At 27.4% G+C, this 14235-nt stretch overlaps 6 protein-coding genes across 6 annotated transcripts; 3 read left to right on the forward strand and 3 right to left on the reverse strand.

The window, feature by feature from the left end:
• The first annotated feature begins 17 nt into the window (after positions 1–17).
• LOC127288152 (mitochondrial import inner membrane translocase subunit Tim29) lies at positions 18–987 on the forward strand. The gene is made up of 3 exons (XM_051315448.1): positions 18–291; positions 354–455; positions 524–987. Exons 1-3 carry the CDS (start codon positions 135–137, stop codon positions 895–897), a joined length of 633 nt encoding a protein of 210 aa, XP_051171405.1. The 5' UTR covers positions 18–134; the 3' UTR covers positions 898–987.
• LOC127288145 (1,4-alpha-glucan-branching enzyme) lies at positions 976–4241 on the reverse strand. Its single transcript, XM_051315442.1, has 9 exons — positions 4019–4241; positions 3746–3915; positions 3378–3619; positions 3102–3311; positions 2705–3012; positions 2413–2613; positions 1817–2169; positions 1536–1720; positions 976–1417 (listed from the first exon to the last, which is right to left on the reverse strand). The coding sequence occupies exons 1-9, from the start codon at positions 4129–4131 to the stop codon at positions 1121–1123; spliced, it is 2079 nt and encodes a 692-aa protein (XP_051171399.1). The 5' UTR covers positions 4132–4241; the 3' UTR covers positions 976–1120.
• Positions 4242–4424: 183 nt separating this feature from the next.
• Positions 4425–6575, reverse strand: LOC127288147 (retinoblastoma-binding protein 5 homolog). The gene is made up of 7 exons (XM_051315444.1): positions 6453–6575; positions 6365–6390; positions 6122–6294; positions 5773–6001; positions 5249–5704; positions 4757–5165; positions 4425–4667 (listed from the first exon to the last, which is right to left on the reverse strand). Exons 1-7 carry the CDS (start codon positions 6469–6471, stop codon positions 4582–4584), a joined length of 1398 nt encoding a protein of 465 aa, XP_051171401.1. The 5' UTR covers positions 6472–6575; the 3' UTR covers positions 4425–4581.
• Positions 6576–6757: 182 nt separating this feature from the next.
• Positions 6758–8733, forward strand: LOC127288148 (28S ribosomal protein S29, mitochondrial). The gene is made up of 6 exons (XM_051315445.1): positions 6758–6905; positions 7189–7521; positions 7622–7714; positions 7785–7921; positions 7999–8346; positions 8420–8733. The coding sequence occupies exons 1-6, from the start codon at positions 6890–6892 to the stop codon at positions 8654–8656; spliced, it is 1164 nt and encodes a 387-aa protein (XP_051171402.1). The 5' UTR covers positions 6758–6889; the 3' UTR covers positions 8657–8733.
• A 53-nt stretch (positions 8734–8786) lies between these two features.
• On the reverse strand, positions 8787–12148 carry LOC127288146 (sequestosome-1). Its single transcript, XM_051315443.1, has 3 exons — positions 11719–12148; positions 9407–10446; positions 8787–9293 (listed from the first exon to the last, which is right to left on the reverse strand). Exons 1-3 carry the CDS (start codon positions 11900–11902, stop codon positions 9054–9056), a joined length of 1464 nt encoding a protein of 487 aa, XP_051171400.1. The 5' UTR covers positions 11903–12148; the 3' UTR covers positions 8787–9053.
• A 331-nt stretch (positions 12149–12479) lies between these two features.
• LOC127288135 (NADH dehydrogenase [ubiquinone] 1 alpha subcomplex assembly factor 2) lies at positions 12480–14096 on the forward strand. Its single transcript, XM_051315418.1, has 2 exons — positions 12480–13105; positions 13540–14096. The coding sequence occupies exon 2, from the start codon at positions 13563–13565 to the stop codon at positions 14010–14012; it is 450 nt and encodes a 149-aa protein (XP_051171375.1). The 5' UTR covers positions 12480–13105; positions 13540–13562; the 3' UTR covers positions 14013–14096.
• Positions 14097–14235: the final 139 nt, after the last annotated feature.

Below are 14235 nucleotides of genomic sequence, written 5' to 3' on the forward strand. Positions count from 1 at the left end.
TTTCCGGTTTCCTATCTTTGAATTTTTTATACTTCATGCTTCAAGTCCCATAAGACGATAAAAACAATATTTTAGGTTAGATTTAATAAAATTCTCTTTTTCAACTATTATTTATTAAATATAAATAAAACTTAATGGCTCTCCAAAGAAGTTTTTTAGCGAGCTTTCGTTTAAATCCATTTCTGAAAGTTGTTCTTTCTGAATGTAATAATAGTTGTGTAAAAATTAGAACACTTCAAACACAGACACAACCATCAGTGCAACCAAAAGAAAAATTTATTCAACGTTGGGGTAAGTAATTATATTTTTATCATTAAAATCAAATGAGTAGTGTTTAAAATCTTTAATTTTAGGAAAATATTGGAAAAGTCTCTACTTAGATTATAGAGATGTTGCTATTGATGTTGGTAAGGAATTCAGAAATAAACCTTTAAAGTGTTCCAGTTATGTTGCCGGTACGTAACAATTATTTTATTAGTTGCATTTAAATAATTATATTTATAAAACAACAATTTTTTTATAGCTTTAGGTAGTTTATATTTCCTTTCGCAACACAATCCTGATATGTCATCGTATCGTGATCAATTACTGAATAATGAATCAAAATTAACACAAGTAGCGCAACATCTTCGAAATTCCGAATCAGAAAATTATGTTACATGGGTGGAACAATGTTACAATGAGGGAATTATTAGAGAATTAAATTTAGGAATTATATCATTTATATGGCTTGACAATTATGATGAAAATTCTGCAGTGTATAAAGCAAAATGTTCATACTTAAAACCTCAGTATCTTACATTTTATAAAAGAATAATTGATATAGGTTTCATGGATAAATGGTGGTTACTCGAGGACAAAATGCACGATTATGATGTAAATATAGCTCAATTTTAGATAATAAATAAAAAAAAAAAAAATAAAAAACCCATTTTTGTAAATAAATTGTAATTTATGGTTATAATATTAAAACGATTTGTTTAAGAAGTTGGTGTATCTCTTTTTATTTATACTACAAAATTTACAGATCAATTATTAAAAATATTGGTCAAAATTTTTAAAAATTACCAACAAGTTAAAAAAAGAATTGTTAATTCTAAATAAAATATAGAAAACAATATTAAACATCTAAAGCGTAAACAATTGCAGTTCTACAGGGAATATAAACCATCATACGATGTTGTTTCCCCGAAAATGGTTCAGGTTTTGTAAAATGAGAAACACTAATATCAAGTCTATTGTGTCCTCCAAAATTTGTATCATCACTATTTAGAACTATTTTATAAGTTCCTGGATTATCGACACCAACAGAATAATCGGTAAATGATTTTGTTGGATGGAAATTGAAGGCAAAAACGAGACCAGCTCGATCAAAGACAATGACTTTATCGTCCTCGTGTTTGCAGCTGACGTAGCCCTTTGTAATAGAAATATTAACAGAAATTTTATTACAAATTCTGAATTTAATTAAATTAAAACTCATCTATTATAAACTAAATTTCTAATTTTACTAAATAGAAGAAAATTTTTCTTACCGGATTAGAATGAAGCCAACCATATTTTTCCTCAAGTTTATTGACTTCTCTGTCCCAATTGTTCATTAATTTGTACTTCAACAATTCATCATCAGCCAAATTCCACTGACGTCTTGCATAATGAAAACTGTCGTTATTTCCCGCCCTTGGAAAATCCAACCATTCTGGATGTCCAAATTCATTTCCTTTTAGAAAAAAAAAAAAGAAAATTTTATTTTAAATCCTTAACTTAAAATAGTTATTTACTATTTTTAATAGTAAAAATGATTTTTATAACCAACCCATGAAATTCAAATAAGCCTCGCCGCCAAGTGCATGTGATATAAGTGTAATTAAATTATGAAGAGCAATTCCACGATCAATTATTGGATTTGGAGGACTAACAGTACTCATACTCCAGTACATTTCCTTATCCATAAGCCAAAATGCAATAGTTTTATCTCCAACAAGTGCCTGATCATGCGATTCAGCATAAGCCACTGTTTTTTCCATCCATCTTCGATTACTCAATGTCCAACAAATTTCACCCATTTTCCAATCATCGTCCTTAACTTCTTTCAATAATTTTATCCATTTATCCGGAATTGCCATTCCTAATCGGTAATCAAAACCAACTCCACCTTCAGAAACTGGTCTAAAATTTCAAAAAAAAAAAATTATTAAAAAATATTAATATTATTATTAACCATAGTAATAAGAAATATTAAATTACAATTAATTTTTGTCACCTTTCATTTCACTGTATTTATAAATTCATTATTAGTATTTCTTTTCCAAATCTATATATATATATATTTTTTTTTAAATTCTTCTCTAGGTAGATATCATGCATGTTAATTGTCCCAGTAAATTTTAATTCTTTTCACGAAATATATACCTACAAACGCCTGGCATTCCGCTTACATCTTCGGCGATAGTTACAATTTCTGGATACAAACTGTGTAAAAGATGATTTGCTACCATTAAATAAACAACACCTTCAACGTCAACATTTAAATTATAATATTCATCATAATGACCACTGAATCCTTGTCCAAAACCTCGTGAATGATACAACATTGATGTGACACCATCAAATCTACAAAAATAAAATATTTTTAAATAAAATTTATGAAAAAAAATAAAATAGAATTTAAAAAAATCAAAACTATCAACTTTTTTTTTTTTACCTATATCCATCGAAACCATATTCTTCAATATACCATCGTAAATTTGAAAGCAAAAATCTTAAAACTTCATAATCTGCATAATTAAATAAACGACTATCCCATAGGGGATGATCACCACGATGTCCTGAATGGAAAAAACATGCGTCAGTTCCATCAAACATATTCAAGCCATCTAAAGTATTTTTCGATGCATGTGAATGAACCATATCCAATAGAACATATAAATTATTTTCATGAGCAACGTCAATTAATTCCTTTAATTCTTCTGGTGTACCATAACGCGATGAAACAGCATAAAATGACGTTACCTTTTTTTTTTTTTTTTAATAACAAAGAGAAAATTATAACAATGTTTTCTCCCTTTCTTTGCAAATATAATTTATAAATTAATACTAACCTGATAACCAAAACTTGCATAATAGGCGTGTTCCATAATAGCCATTAATTGTATAGCATTGTAGCCTTGTTTTACAATACGAGGAATAATATTTTTTGCAAATTCAAGATAAGTGCCAATTTTTAATTCTTGAGTTGCAATTCCAACATGACATTCATAAATTCTGAGACTTTTTGGTTTCTTTGGTTTTGGATGTTTAGGTTTGTAGATCTGAAAAAAAAATTGAATTTTTTTAAAGAAATTAAATTTCTCAATTATATAATTTAAATGACTTACATTTTCCGGTTTGGGATGCCAAATTCTTTGCTTAAAAGTTGTTCCCTCGGCACGATTTTGTGTAACATATGTTGCCCATGGACTTAATCTCTCCAATAATTCTCCGTTTTGATTTTTCACAATAAGTTTCACTTCAGCATTATGTTTAAGAGGACAAGTACCATCAGGATTTGCATTGAGTTTCAATTCCCATTTTCCATATTCTAATTTTCTAAAAGGAGTTTTCGTTCTGTTCCATTCATCTAAAATTTTTGTTTTTATTTAGGTATTTCTATCGAGAATTTTCCAAAAACAATTTACGGTTTATTTTACAATTTTGTTCAAAAAAATTTAATTAATTTACAATGTGATTTATATTAATTACTCACTAAAATCTCCTGTCAAAAAAAGTTCCTGTGCTCCGGGAGCCCATTCTTTTGCTATTACACTATTATCTTCATTAATATGAATTCCAAAACTGTTGTAACCCTTTGAAAAACTGTTTATACTCCTCTCTCCACTTTCAATTCTTTCAATGATGTCTTTGAATAAACCATATCTGGATTATAAAATAAAATAAATAAAGTAAAATTTCTATGATGTGCAAAATTCCAAATTGTTAATAATAAATATAAATATTATAAACTTATTTTAAAATATACCTTCGTCGTATGTCGGCTTCATATGGCTTTAAATAACCATCTCTTTCTAATAAAGTTTTTATTTCAGGCACTTCTATATCAAGGGGATCCATTTTTGACCACTTTCCATTCATATTTTTTGAATTTTATTCAATTTTTTATGTTAGAAAATAACTTTCCTAGTTTGACAAATGTAAATTTGTACTCTACACCGGTAAAAGCAGACTCTGAATGACATTTGAAGGTTATCTAACTTAGGGTTCATTCACATGATTTTTAGCACGTGGCTCAGGGTTGAGCCGCTCGAAAAATTTTACATATCGCGGTAAATTTAGTTTTTTAAATTGAAATTAATTTAATTTAATTACATTAATGTAAAACTATTTACGAATATTGTTTTTACACATTATCATTAAAAACGCAGATATTTCTTTTTATATATAAAGGAATAAATTTTATTTTCGTCACAAAATTCACAGACAAAATTTGATACTCACAAATCACATCCATACAATTTGTAAAAGGATCATTTTACAAATTGCATTTTCACAATAAATATTTAATGTTTTTAATTCTAGAAAAATTTATTTTCCTTTTCGATGTTCCAATCTTGGTCTTCCTTTCTTTGCCGCCGGTTTATCTTTTCCTTTACTTAACAAAGGATGAATTTCTTTAAAAAAAAAAAAAAAAGGAATTAAAAAAGAAAATTAATATAAATATTATTATAGTCATAAATTAATAATATTTATAATTACGAACCATCGGTTGGTGCTCCTTGTAATTGAATATCATGAGAGCGATGCTTTTTCGATGGAGGTTCATGAGCTGGAGCTGGTGTCTCTTCGGATTCTTCAACATCTGGAGAAATTGGCAAAAATTGCAATGACCCAATATCCTCGGTTTCTTCATCCGAACTACAAAAAGCCGCAACTCTATCAATTGCCGCTACGTCAACTTCAATTTCTTCATCTTGAGCTTCTTCTCCTTGAACTACCGATTTATCCTCATCGCTCAAATCAAATTCACTTTCTCGTTCCTCATATTCGACATTTTCATCTAATTCTTTGAAATCAGGTGCAAAAGCCGACCAATTTTCAACTTGATTCTGTGCCCAAATTGATACAACACCCGATGAAATTGAGGCAATTATTGGACGCACTGGATGCCACTAAAGTATGAAAAAAAAAATCAACAATAAAAAGACAGAATAATTATTCTAATTTTTTTATAATATACAAGAATAAAATTTACCACAACATCGAGTAAAAGTTCGCCTTTAGTTCCATGTAAAATTTTCACCAAATTTCCAATACTTTTTTCCCAAACATAAAGCGCATGTTGTCGAGCTGAACCAGCGCAAACATATTCACCATCACCGGAGAAACAACATTTTTTCCACATTGTTTTATTAACGAGATCTTGTAATTTTTGAATCGGTTCAGGTTCACCATCTTTTCCACAAGCCAATACTTCTGTACTATCGTAAACACGAATTACACGATCCGATGTATTTATCAAAAAACATGATCCCCTTCGTGCAAATTCAATACTTTTCACAGCCGTATTACTGGCAGTTCCTTGTGATATTTTATAAGAAGCTTTTACAACTAAAGTATCAGCATCAAGAATTAAAACACGTCCACGTGCATTTCCACTGTAAACATAGTCACCACGTCTATCGAATGATGCCACGATATTTAAATCACTCTATAAAAAAAAAAAATACAAATTAAATTAATTTTTTTCTTTTTAGTTAATTTTTGTCTAATACTTACATCTTCATCTAAAGGAATTACTCTATGGGAACCTTCAACGTCTACCATAACAGCTGCATGTCTCATGGGACATACTAAAAATTTATTCAAATTTCTAGGATGAAATTGTACTTTTAATATAGGAGATGGAAATCTATATTTTTGATCACATTCACCGGATAAAACGTCCCAAATGCAAACATTATTGTCCGTTGATGCACTCAACAATTTATGACCATTTCGTGACCAACTGTAAATAAATAGATCAGTAAAAATAACAATAATTTTAATTTAAAAAATTATTAAGATTTATATATTTGGGAAAATGTGATACTAAATAGCAGACTTTAAAATATAAAACAAACCTCACCTAAGTGAACAAACAGGATGAACATGAGCACTTATTATTTTTGCAATACCACGAGTTAAAAAATCCCAAATAACAATACGACCATCATTACAACCAACGGCAAGTAGCGTTCCTCTTTTATTGAACGTACACGTTACGGCAAGTGATATACAATCCAAAGTTCCGTCAAATTCCTTATAAAGAAAAAATAAATTAGTTTAAAATAATTATTTGTATATCTAATTCACAAAAAATTATACCTACTTCTGGATAATTTTGTCCAAAAGATTCTGAAATAAAAAAAAACTGATTATATTTGAACTTTATTTACTAATAATATAAAAATACTTACCCAATAATTCTAAATTCATTTTTATCACTATTAATTGTTGCCTTGGTATAAAAATTAACTATATTCAAAATTGAATACAAAATACAATATTCTTCCTTGATAACCCCACTTTTAATGATTCACAATTTTCTTCTCATTCTCTCTCTATTTTGTAATAAAGAGAATTAAATTTATTGCAATTAGTAAACAAAATATTCATTTTTTAAATTAACGTTGTTATTTTTAATTGTGAACTATAAATTAAAGCACAAAATTAAAAATAAATATAAACAAACTGCCACCACAGCGAGAGTCAAAACAAATATCGGCGAAGTCAAACCTAACCTCAAAAGTATAATTAAAAAAACGGAAATGGATTTGTTACAGTGCAAATGAAAAATTCTCAAAACTTTTAATTTTATGCTCAATACAATTGGAATTTTAATAAAAAATACATTATGGCTTTTTGTATCGGTGAGTTGTTAATAATATCATCAATTTTCAATTTATTTCCAATATGACAAGTAGATTAATCAACCTAACCTAAATGCTTCTTAAATAATTTTATTAAAATTTAAGCGAAATCGAATTTTTTTTCTAAAAAGTATTAAAATTACTTTTTTAAATTCATGGATAAAAAATTGATGAATATCACCTTAAAATATGGAAATAACAACTATTTAACTAAATTTTTTTTTTGGCAAAATTTAAGTTTAAATCAACGAATTATAAAACTTAGGAGAATTTTTTGCTTTAGAATCTGTGATAAGAAGAATATCCTCAAATGCAGTTCGAAAATTGAGTACTGTTGCTGAACCGGTACGATTACCACCAGAAGAACCATTGCAACTTTTTCGTACAAACGAATGTAATCCAATTAATCATACTACAGATCATTTAAAAAGATTTTACACAATATCACCTAATGAGAGACAACGATTATTTTTCAATAATGCAATGCCAAAAGCATTTGTCGATGATGTAAAAACTTTTAACGAATGTTCCATAATGATTAGACGGCCAGCTTTGGAAATTATGTCATATTTACATCAATGTGACTATTCGAGACCAGTTAATAAATTTGTTATGTGTATCCTTTTATAAATTAATTTTACTTTTTATCCGACATTTTTTTTTTTATCTTCTTAATAATAAAGATTAGTATTATAAACCTTAATACTAAAAATCAGATGGTGAACTAGGATCAGGAAAATCAATTTCACTTATGCACCTGGTGCACTATGGTCATAAGAGTGGACATATTATTGTTCATGTTTCTTGGCGTATGTAAAATAAAAATAAATAAAATCATTAAGATTAGAAAATTTAATTTAACAATTGAAACAATTTCAGTTCAACGATGGTATGAGTTTCCAAAAGAATATGCAAAATCAACTATTCGAGAAGGACTCACAGATTTGCCAATAGAATCGGCCACTTGGCTTGGACATTTTAAAATTCAAAATAAACATTTACTAGATACACTTGATGTAAGTAAAATAAATTTAATAACTTGAATTGATCAAATAATTTAATATTATTATTGATTGTAAAATATTTTTTCTAGTTAAGAACATCAAAAGATTATATTTGGAGTGCAAGGGAAAGTAATCCAAAAGGTACACCAATTTTGGAAGTAATTGATTTTGGTATAAGTCGTATTAAATTTGCAAGTGAAATAATAATTATATTGATGGAAGAATTAAAACAATGGTGTGCCGATAATAAATGTAAAGTTATGGTTTTAATTGATGGTTTCAATGCTTTAATATCAAATCACACGAGAGTTAGAAATGAAAATAAAAAATTTGTATCAACACAAGATGTTACTATAACTCATGCATTTCTCGATATTACTAAATCCAATTGGAATAATGGTGTAGTAATTGTGAGTGTCGACAAGTTAGCAGTCAAGGTAATAGAAAAAAAAATACTTATATTTTAATCGAAATTAAAAAATAGTTATTTATAATTTAATTTAATAACAGGAAACAAGAGATTCGGATCTTCCACGATATTTATTGCAAGAAAAAGGTTTCGAACATTTGGATCCATTTATACCGATTAAAGTTGAAAACTTCGACGACGGTGAATTTGAAATGATGATAGAATATTATAAAGACAGAAAATGGATAAGAAATATAACACCCAATGCTCAACGGGAATTACAGTTATTAACAAATAATAATCCTAAACAACTGTCATTATATTGTGCAAGTTTGTAATAGTGAAAATCGAAAAAAAAGAATTATATATATCTATTGTGTACATTTTTACAAATAAACAACAGTTTAAAAGATCATTTTTCTGAATTAATTTTTTAAATTATATTTATAAATTAAATAACGAGAGAAATATTTTTTTTTTACTTTTTATTGTTGGACACTAAGTAATACAGTCACCAGGAATGAATAGAATGCATTTTTGTTTACATTTAGTACATGCAGAGCAACTAAAGTAATTTCTACTTTACGAATTTTTTTTCTTAATGCATTCACATTTATTTAATATTAATGTATAGTAACAATATTGCTGAATGGAATGCGAAATCAATTTGTAAATGATTTCCCTCTCTGTATAAGCTTTAACAATAATTAGATTTGAAAAAAAGTATATTTTTTTTTATCGACGAATAGGTGCTAAAATATCCAGAGCTTTACTAATATCACCTTCTTTTGTAACCAAAAGATGAGTTAACCATCCTCCTTCATTTGAAAATCCCATTTCCATCATTGTTTCAATAGCGCGTTGAATTTTTGGATTTGAATGATATGGAAGTTTACCTTCTTTTGGCAATGGTGGATAAAGTGGTTTCTCAGGTGCCGCTAATGGTTCGGTGACTGTCGGTGCACTTGGCTGTGACTAATGAAGAAAAATCACCGTCAGAAAATTATTTAATTTAGAAAGAAGATTAAATGAATTCTTAGGAATTAAATTAAAACGTATTTAGAAACAATTTATTAAAAATAATTTACCGGTTTTGCAAGAGGAGCTTCAGCAATTGATGGTGCACGAGAAGAAATTGGTGATGAATTTGATGTTGTTGGAGGACTATCATTTTCATTTAACAAAGTCCAACCTTCTGGTTCAGGCATATTTTTCTCTGATGTTGAATTATTCAAATCCACATTCGATTCATCATTAACTTTTGTTTGATCCTTCACTGGAGATTTGTCTGATTCATTTGGCTTTTCATTCTGATTTTGTGTTTGCTTTGTAGCCGAAGAATCATCATTTGAAGTACTTGGCAAATTTGTTTTATCTTCTGTTTTATTTTGAACATTGTCATTTTTCGTTTGTGGTACATTAATGTCAATTCCAAGTGGATCTAAAAATTGTGTAATATGTTCGCCAATATTCTGAGCAATTTGTTCACCAATATTTTTCAAAAATTCAATATTTGTTTCGGAAATTTTGCGAAATTGTGATTGTTGTGACTGTTGTTGTTGTTGTTCCTTTTGTGGATCAGAAGATTTATCCTGCGATTGTTTTTCACATTCTTTTGCTGTATTATTAACATCGTAAACAAATGAACCCAAGAAATCTGTCCAGGGGAAATTGTTACCACCACAATGACGTGAACGTGAATTATCGAATTTACAATTCTTGAATGATTCTTTTGAATTATCAGTGAAATTTGTGCTATTGTGTTGATTTTTATTCATTCGACGTCCAAAATGTCTGATGTAGCGATTTTTTGAATATGGCATTGGTAAAGGCATACGTAGCATACAATGTTCAGGATGAAGACCTTGTGCTTCGCATTCTTTGCAGAGATCATAATCGGGACATTGAATACATTTGTAGCGAAAGCCGTAAACACTTTTTTCGCAACCATCGCATGTGACGCCATCGTGACGAACGCCTTCCTCAGAGGCTGTTGCTTGTGTTCCTTGTTGCTCGTAATCAGAATAAAGTGTCAAATAAAATTTGCGCACTAGCGCTCCATTAGTTTCGAGAAGTGCAATTTGTAGTTCCTCATCACTTGAGATCACAATATTATCTCCATCGCAATCTACAAAAAAAAATGATTATTATTTTATTATTATTATTCTCGAAAAAATAAAAATTAAAGAAATTTAATTATCATGAAAATATTGTTAATATTACAAAAGTATAATATTAAATTTAGGTTTAAGTTGAATAAGTTATCAAATTCTGTGAGTCATTCAGCTAGAACAAAAAAAAAATTGACTATATTTAGAAATTACGTTTGTGAATAATTTTAAAGAAATAAATAAAACTAAAATAGAAAAATTTAAACTAATTTTCACTAAAATAATTTAATTAACAATTAAAATATTCTATAGAAAAGAGGTTTGTTTAATGTTTAGGAAGTGATTCATTATCTTTAATTTCCTATAGTCAAGTGTTTATTATCATCTCTCCACCAACCGCTAGCTTATTTAACTCATTATGTGTTATATTGAATATCACTTGTCCTACAAAATGACGCAATATCCTAACATTCGCAGCCATGATGACTAAAGTGATTGGGTGAAAGTTTTTCAGCAATAATCTATATTGCGTTAAAATTAAAGTAGACATAAAATTACAATTGCATAATTCAGTATTTTCCTTTTTTTTCAAAGGGAAAATTATATTTCTATTCGCAAAGAAAAAAAAATTGTTAATTTAATATTTATTCGTTGATATTGACAAGAAGTAGAATTGCAAATTATGTCGATATCAATAACGTGAATATTTTAAAATCCTTTTTATGTTAAAGTTCAGCTCTCGAAACGAGTTCACTAACTTGTTACTTCAATTATCGAGTCAATTAAATGTTTATGAAAAATAATTCAAATCAGATGTAAAAATTCATCAAATTTTAATTAAAAAATTAAAAACTAGCAGTCGGTTTCTTTCAACTTTATTTTTGACAATTTCGTTTTACCCAAAATTTTTATTTTTCTGTATTTTCATTTTCTCTAATTTTAAAGTTATCTAATTAGTACATTTATCGTAATTTATATTTTAAGGAGGATAATTCCAAGGAAAATTATCGTAAAAATTAATTTATTTATACAATTCGTAAAAAATGAAACTTTTTTCCTTATTTTGTTATTTCAATTTCATTTCCCGAAAAGATACATTTCCTTATAACTTTTCTTTCAATTTCTTTGAGCAAAAAATGAAAATGCTCTACTTAAGTCGAAAAAAAAATATTGATAACATGACCTATCACAACATATATATATATATATATATATATATATATATGTATTTAATTTATCTGGCGAAATGTCAACAAAAACAAATGTGTAATACATAATGTTCTACTAACCTTTCCAGCTGACAGTAAATCGTTTACCACGAATATTGGGAAAAATGGTTTGCAATTTTTCACGTAAATATTGAAAATCAGTCACAATATCGCTGTCAATGCCAAATCTTCTTACTTCTGGTTTCGTTAAAGTTGCATTTTCTTTCATCAAGAAAACTTTAAAATTGACCACCGTACCAGCCATGATGACAGCTTGTTTCGAAACGTACGCAAATAGAATGTCAATAAGAGAATGTCAACTATTTCCACTTTCACACTATGATTAATTGTGTATTTCTTCAATTCTCTATGATAACTGGACTGTACAAAATCTTGCGAACAAATATAATTAGTTACGAGAAATTTCAATCCTTTTATATACAAGCAGAAAGAAATTAATACCACAATGACGCATCAATTGCAGATGACAGATGTGTTTTATATGTTTACAAACGCGACAAAGAGAGAGCGCCACTATCACTTCCGGTTATATGTCTCAGTTTAAAATATGAAAATGCTTTGAATTATTTTCAAATAATTTTTTTAAACTTGTTTTGATGATAAAAATATAATTATATACTAAATAGAAGTATTATTTTTTCATAATCTGAAGAAATATATATTTTAATAATAGATTTAGAATTATTTAGAATGTTTGTTTTGACTAATGGCTCTTTGGATACGGAAATGAGAGTTTGGAACCATTTTTGAATGATATGCAAAATTGCTGACTTTCGAATCACGTGATCGTGATTTGTTTCGATTGTTGTTGATGACTACAACGTAAAAAAATTAGTGAATGTTCCAGAAGGTACTGGAAGAAGAATTAGTATTATGTTGCATCATTTGACGTTAATTGATTAAAATCATCAAAATCTGACGATAAAATGTGTTAAAATAATGTCTTTCTTTAAAAATTATACTTTATCAATTATTCAATTTTAAAAAACTTTTAAAAAATATTTATTAAGTGATATTAACATTTAAATTCTATTACAAAATTCAAAAATTTAATTAAATAATTATTAATTAACTTGTTTATACTAGTTTAAATGCGAAAAATTGTTTAAAAATTTAACAACATTTTTAAAAAATGTATATTTGCCAACTTCACACCGGTTGTAAACGTCATTGTCATTGCTGTCATTGTCACATTGACAGGAAGTGGAAGAAACATAACCTCATATAACTTGTTTTTTGTTATTTTTGTTTACTGACAAAGAACAAGTGTTTTGAAAAAATTAATTCTCCTATTTGAAATTATTTAGAATGTTGATTCTGATAAGGTTATTAAGATTTATTTCTTAAATTACCTGTGATTTTTTACTGCATTCTACCATACAGTAATGTTTATTTAAATTATATAATTATTGTGTGAGTGTCCTCACAGCTGAAATCTCATTGATTTGTAAGTAAATAACGATTTTTTAGTATTTAAATTAAATGATACTTTTTTTTTATTTACGTTTTACTATAATATTTACTTTCATAAAATATAATGATCCAAATTTGTTTTTAAGTTTATTTACCAAGTCTTTGAATTGATTTATTCAAAAATCTATAGAACAAAAACAAAATAGATATATATATTGTTATTATTGCATTAATTTTCGTAAGATCTAAAAATATTTTTAAATATAGAAAAAGAAATAAGTTTAATTTTTAATTTCTTAAAGTTCGACGTAGTTTTTCATTTTTTATGTGTGAGATATTTTAAAATTAATATAAAGAAACTACAATTTTATCTGAAGTAATATATTTACCTAATTACTAAATATTTGTTTAATTTAATAAAAGTAATAATTATTAAACAGAATTTAGAAAGGATTTGATCTTTTTTAGTTATCAATAAAAAAAAAAAAAGAATGTCACGAAGAGAACAAAACGTACTTCGTATGATTTGGAGAGATTTCATTTCATCAATATTTGTAAGAGCTGAAAAACCAAAGCTAATGGGTGAAGATTTTTATGGAACAAAATATTTTGAAACTCCTCCAAGACGTGGATCATCTAAAAGACCAGCACGTCATTTTGAGCCTGTTAATAAAGATGATCATGAACAAGAAATACCCGCAGAATGGGAGGCTTGGTTACGATATCGTCGACGTGTAGTACCAACAAATCAAGAAGTTGAAGAAAATTATAAACTAATATTAACGAAACGTGAAAATGCAGCGAAACTTGTGGAAAAATATTCAGGGAAAGAAATTGAAAAAATAAATCCACCAATGCCTGCAAGTAATCCCGGTAATTTTCCAGTTTACGAAGAGTATCAAGATGTAGAAGTAAAATATCAACCTCATGTAAAAAAATAAATAATAAGAATAGATTAGGAAAATTTTGTAATATAAAATGTTGATAGATTAATAAAAAAAATTTACATTAATTCAAAAAAAAAACTTGTATTTCTGTCATTAATTACCAATGTATGTATAGTTACATGTATATAATATAATAATGACTGAATACATTTAACATTAGTTCACAAAATGCGTTGAAAATTTGCATATGATATACAATATCATTCATTTTACATTT

Source organism: Leptopilina boulardi, unplaced genomic scaffold (assembly GCF_019393585.1).
Source record: "Leptopilina boulardi isolate dan_hultmark-lab unplaced genomic scaffold, ZJU_Lbou_2.1 LbouV2_38, whole genome shotgun sequence".
NCBI classification, from domain to species: Eukaryota; Metazoa; Arthropoda; class Insecta; order Hymenoptera; family Figitidae; genus Leptopilina; species Leptopilina boulardi.

What these genes read in the sequence shown, in the direction of transcription:
- LOC127288148 (XM_051315445.1), top strand. An exon ending in ATTTACTAGATACACTTGAT is followed by an intron (nt 7,922 to 7,998) that starts GTAAGTAAAATA and finishes TATTTTTTCTAG; the next exon opens with TTAAGAACATCAAAAGATTA. An exon ending in TCGACAAGTTAGCAGTCAAG is followed by an intron (nt 8,347 to 8,419) that starts GTAATAGAAAAA and finishes ATTTAATAACAG; the next exon opens with GAAACAAGAGATTCGGATCT.
- LOC127288135 (XM_051315418.1), top strand. Translation starts at nt 13,563, where the DNA reads ATGTCACGAAGAGAACAAAACGTACTTCGTATGATTTGGAGAGATTTC.
- LOC127288147 (XM_051315444.1), bottom strand. An exon ending in TTGGACAAAATTATCCAGAA is followed by an intron (nt 6,295 to 6,364) that starts GTAGGTATAATT and finishes TTTCTTTATAAG; the next exon opens with GAATTTGACGGAACTTTGGA. An exon ending in TAATTCCTTTAGATGAAGAT is followed by an intron (nt 5,705 to 5,772) that starts GTAAGTATTAGA and finishes TTTTTTTTATAG; the next exon opens with AGTGATTTAAATATCGTGGC.
- LOC127288145 (XM_051315442.1), bottom strand. Translation starts at nt 4,131, where the DNA reads ATGAATGGAAAGTGGTCAAAAATGGATCCCCTTGATATAGAAGTGCCT. An exon ending in TTTTTTGACAGGAGATTTTA is followed by an intron (nt 3,620 to 3,745) that starts GTGAGTAATTAA and finishes CAAAAATTTTAG; the next exon opens with ATGAATGGAACAGAACGAAA. An exon ending in GTTGGCTTCATTCTAATCCG is followed by an intron (nt 1,418 to 1,535) that starts GTAAGAAAAATT and finishes TCTATTACAAAG; the next exon opens with GGCTACGTCAGCTGCAAACA.
- LOC127288146 (XM_051315443.1), bottom strand. Translation starts at nt 11,902, where the DNA reads ATGGCTGGTACGGTGGTCAATTTTAAAGTTTTCTTGATGAAAGAAAAT. An exon ending in ATTTACTGTCAGCTGGAAAG is followed by an intron (nt 10,447 to 11,718) that starts GTTAGTAGAACA and finishes TTTTTTTTGTAG; the next exon opens with ATTGCGATGGAGATAATATT. An exon ending in AAGCTCCTCTTGCAAAACCG is followed by an intron (nt 9,294 to 9,406) that starts GTAAATTATTTT and finishes TTTCTTCATTAG; the next exon opens with TCACAGCCAAGTGCACCGAC.
- LOC127288152 (XM_051315448.1), top strand. Translation starts at nt 135, where the DNA reads ATGGCTCTCCAAAGAAGTTTTTTAGCGAGCTTTCGTTTAAATCCATTT. An exon ending in AAAATTTATTCAACGTTGGG is followed by an intron (nt 292 to 353) that starts GTAAGTAATTAT and finishes CTTTAATTTTAG; the next exon opens with GAAAATATTGGAAAAGTCTC. An exon ending in GTGTTCCAGTTATGTTGCCG is followed by an intron (nt 456 to 523) that starts GTACGTAACAAT and finishes ATTTTTTTATAG; the next exon opens with CTTTAGGTAGTTTATATTTC.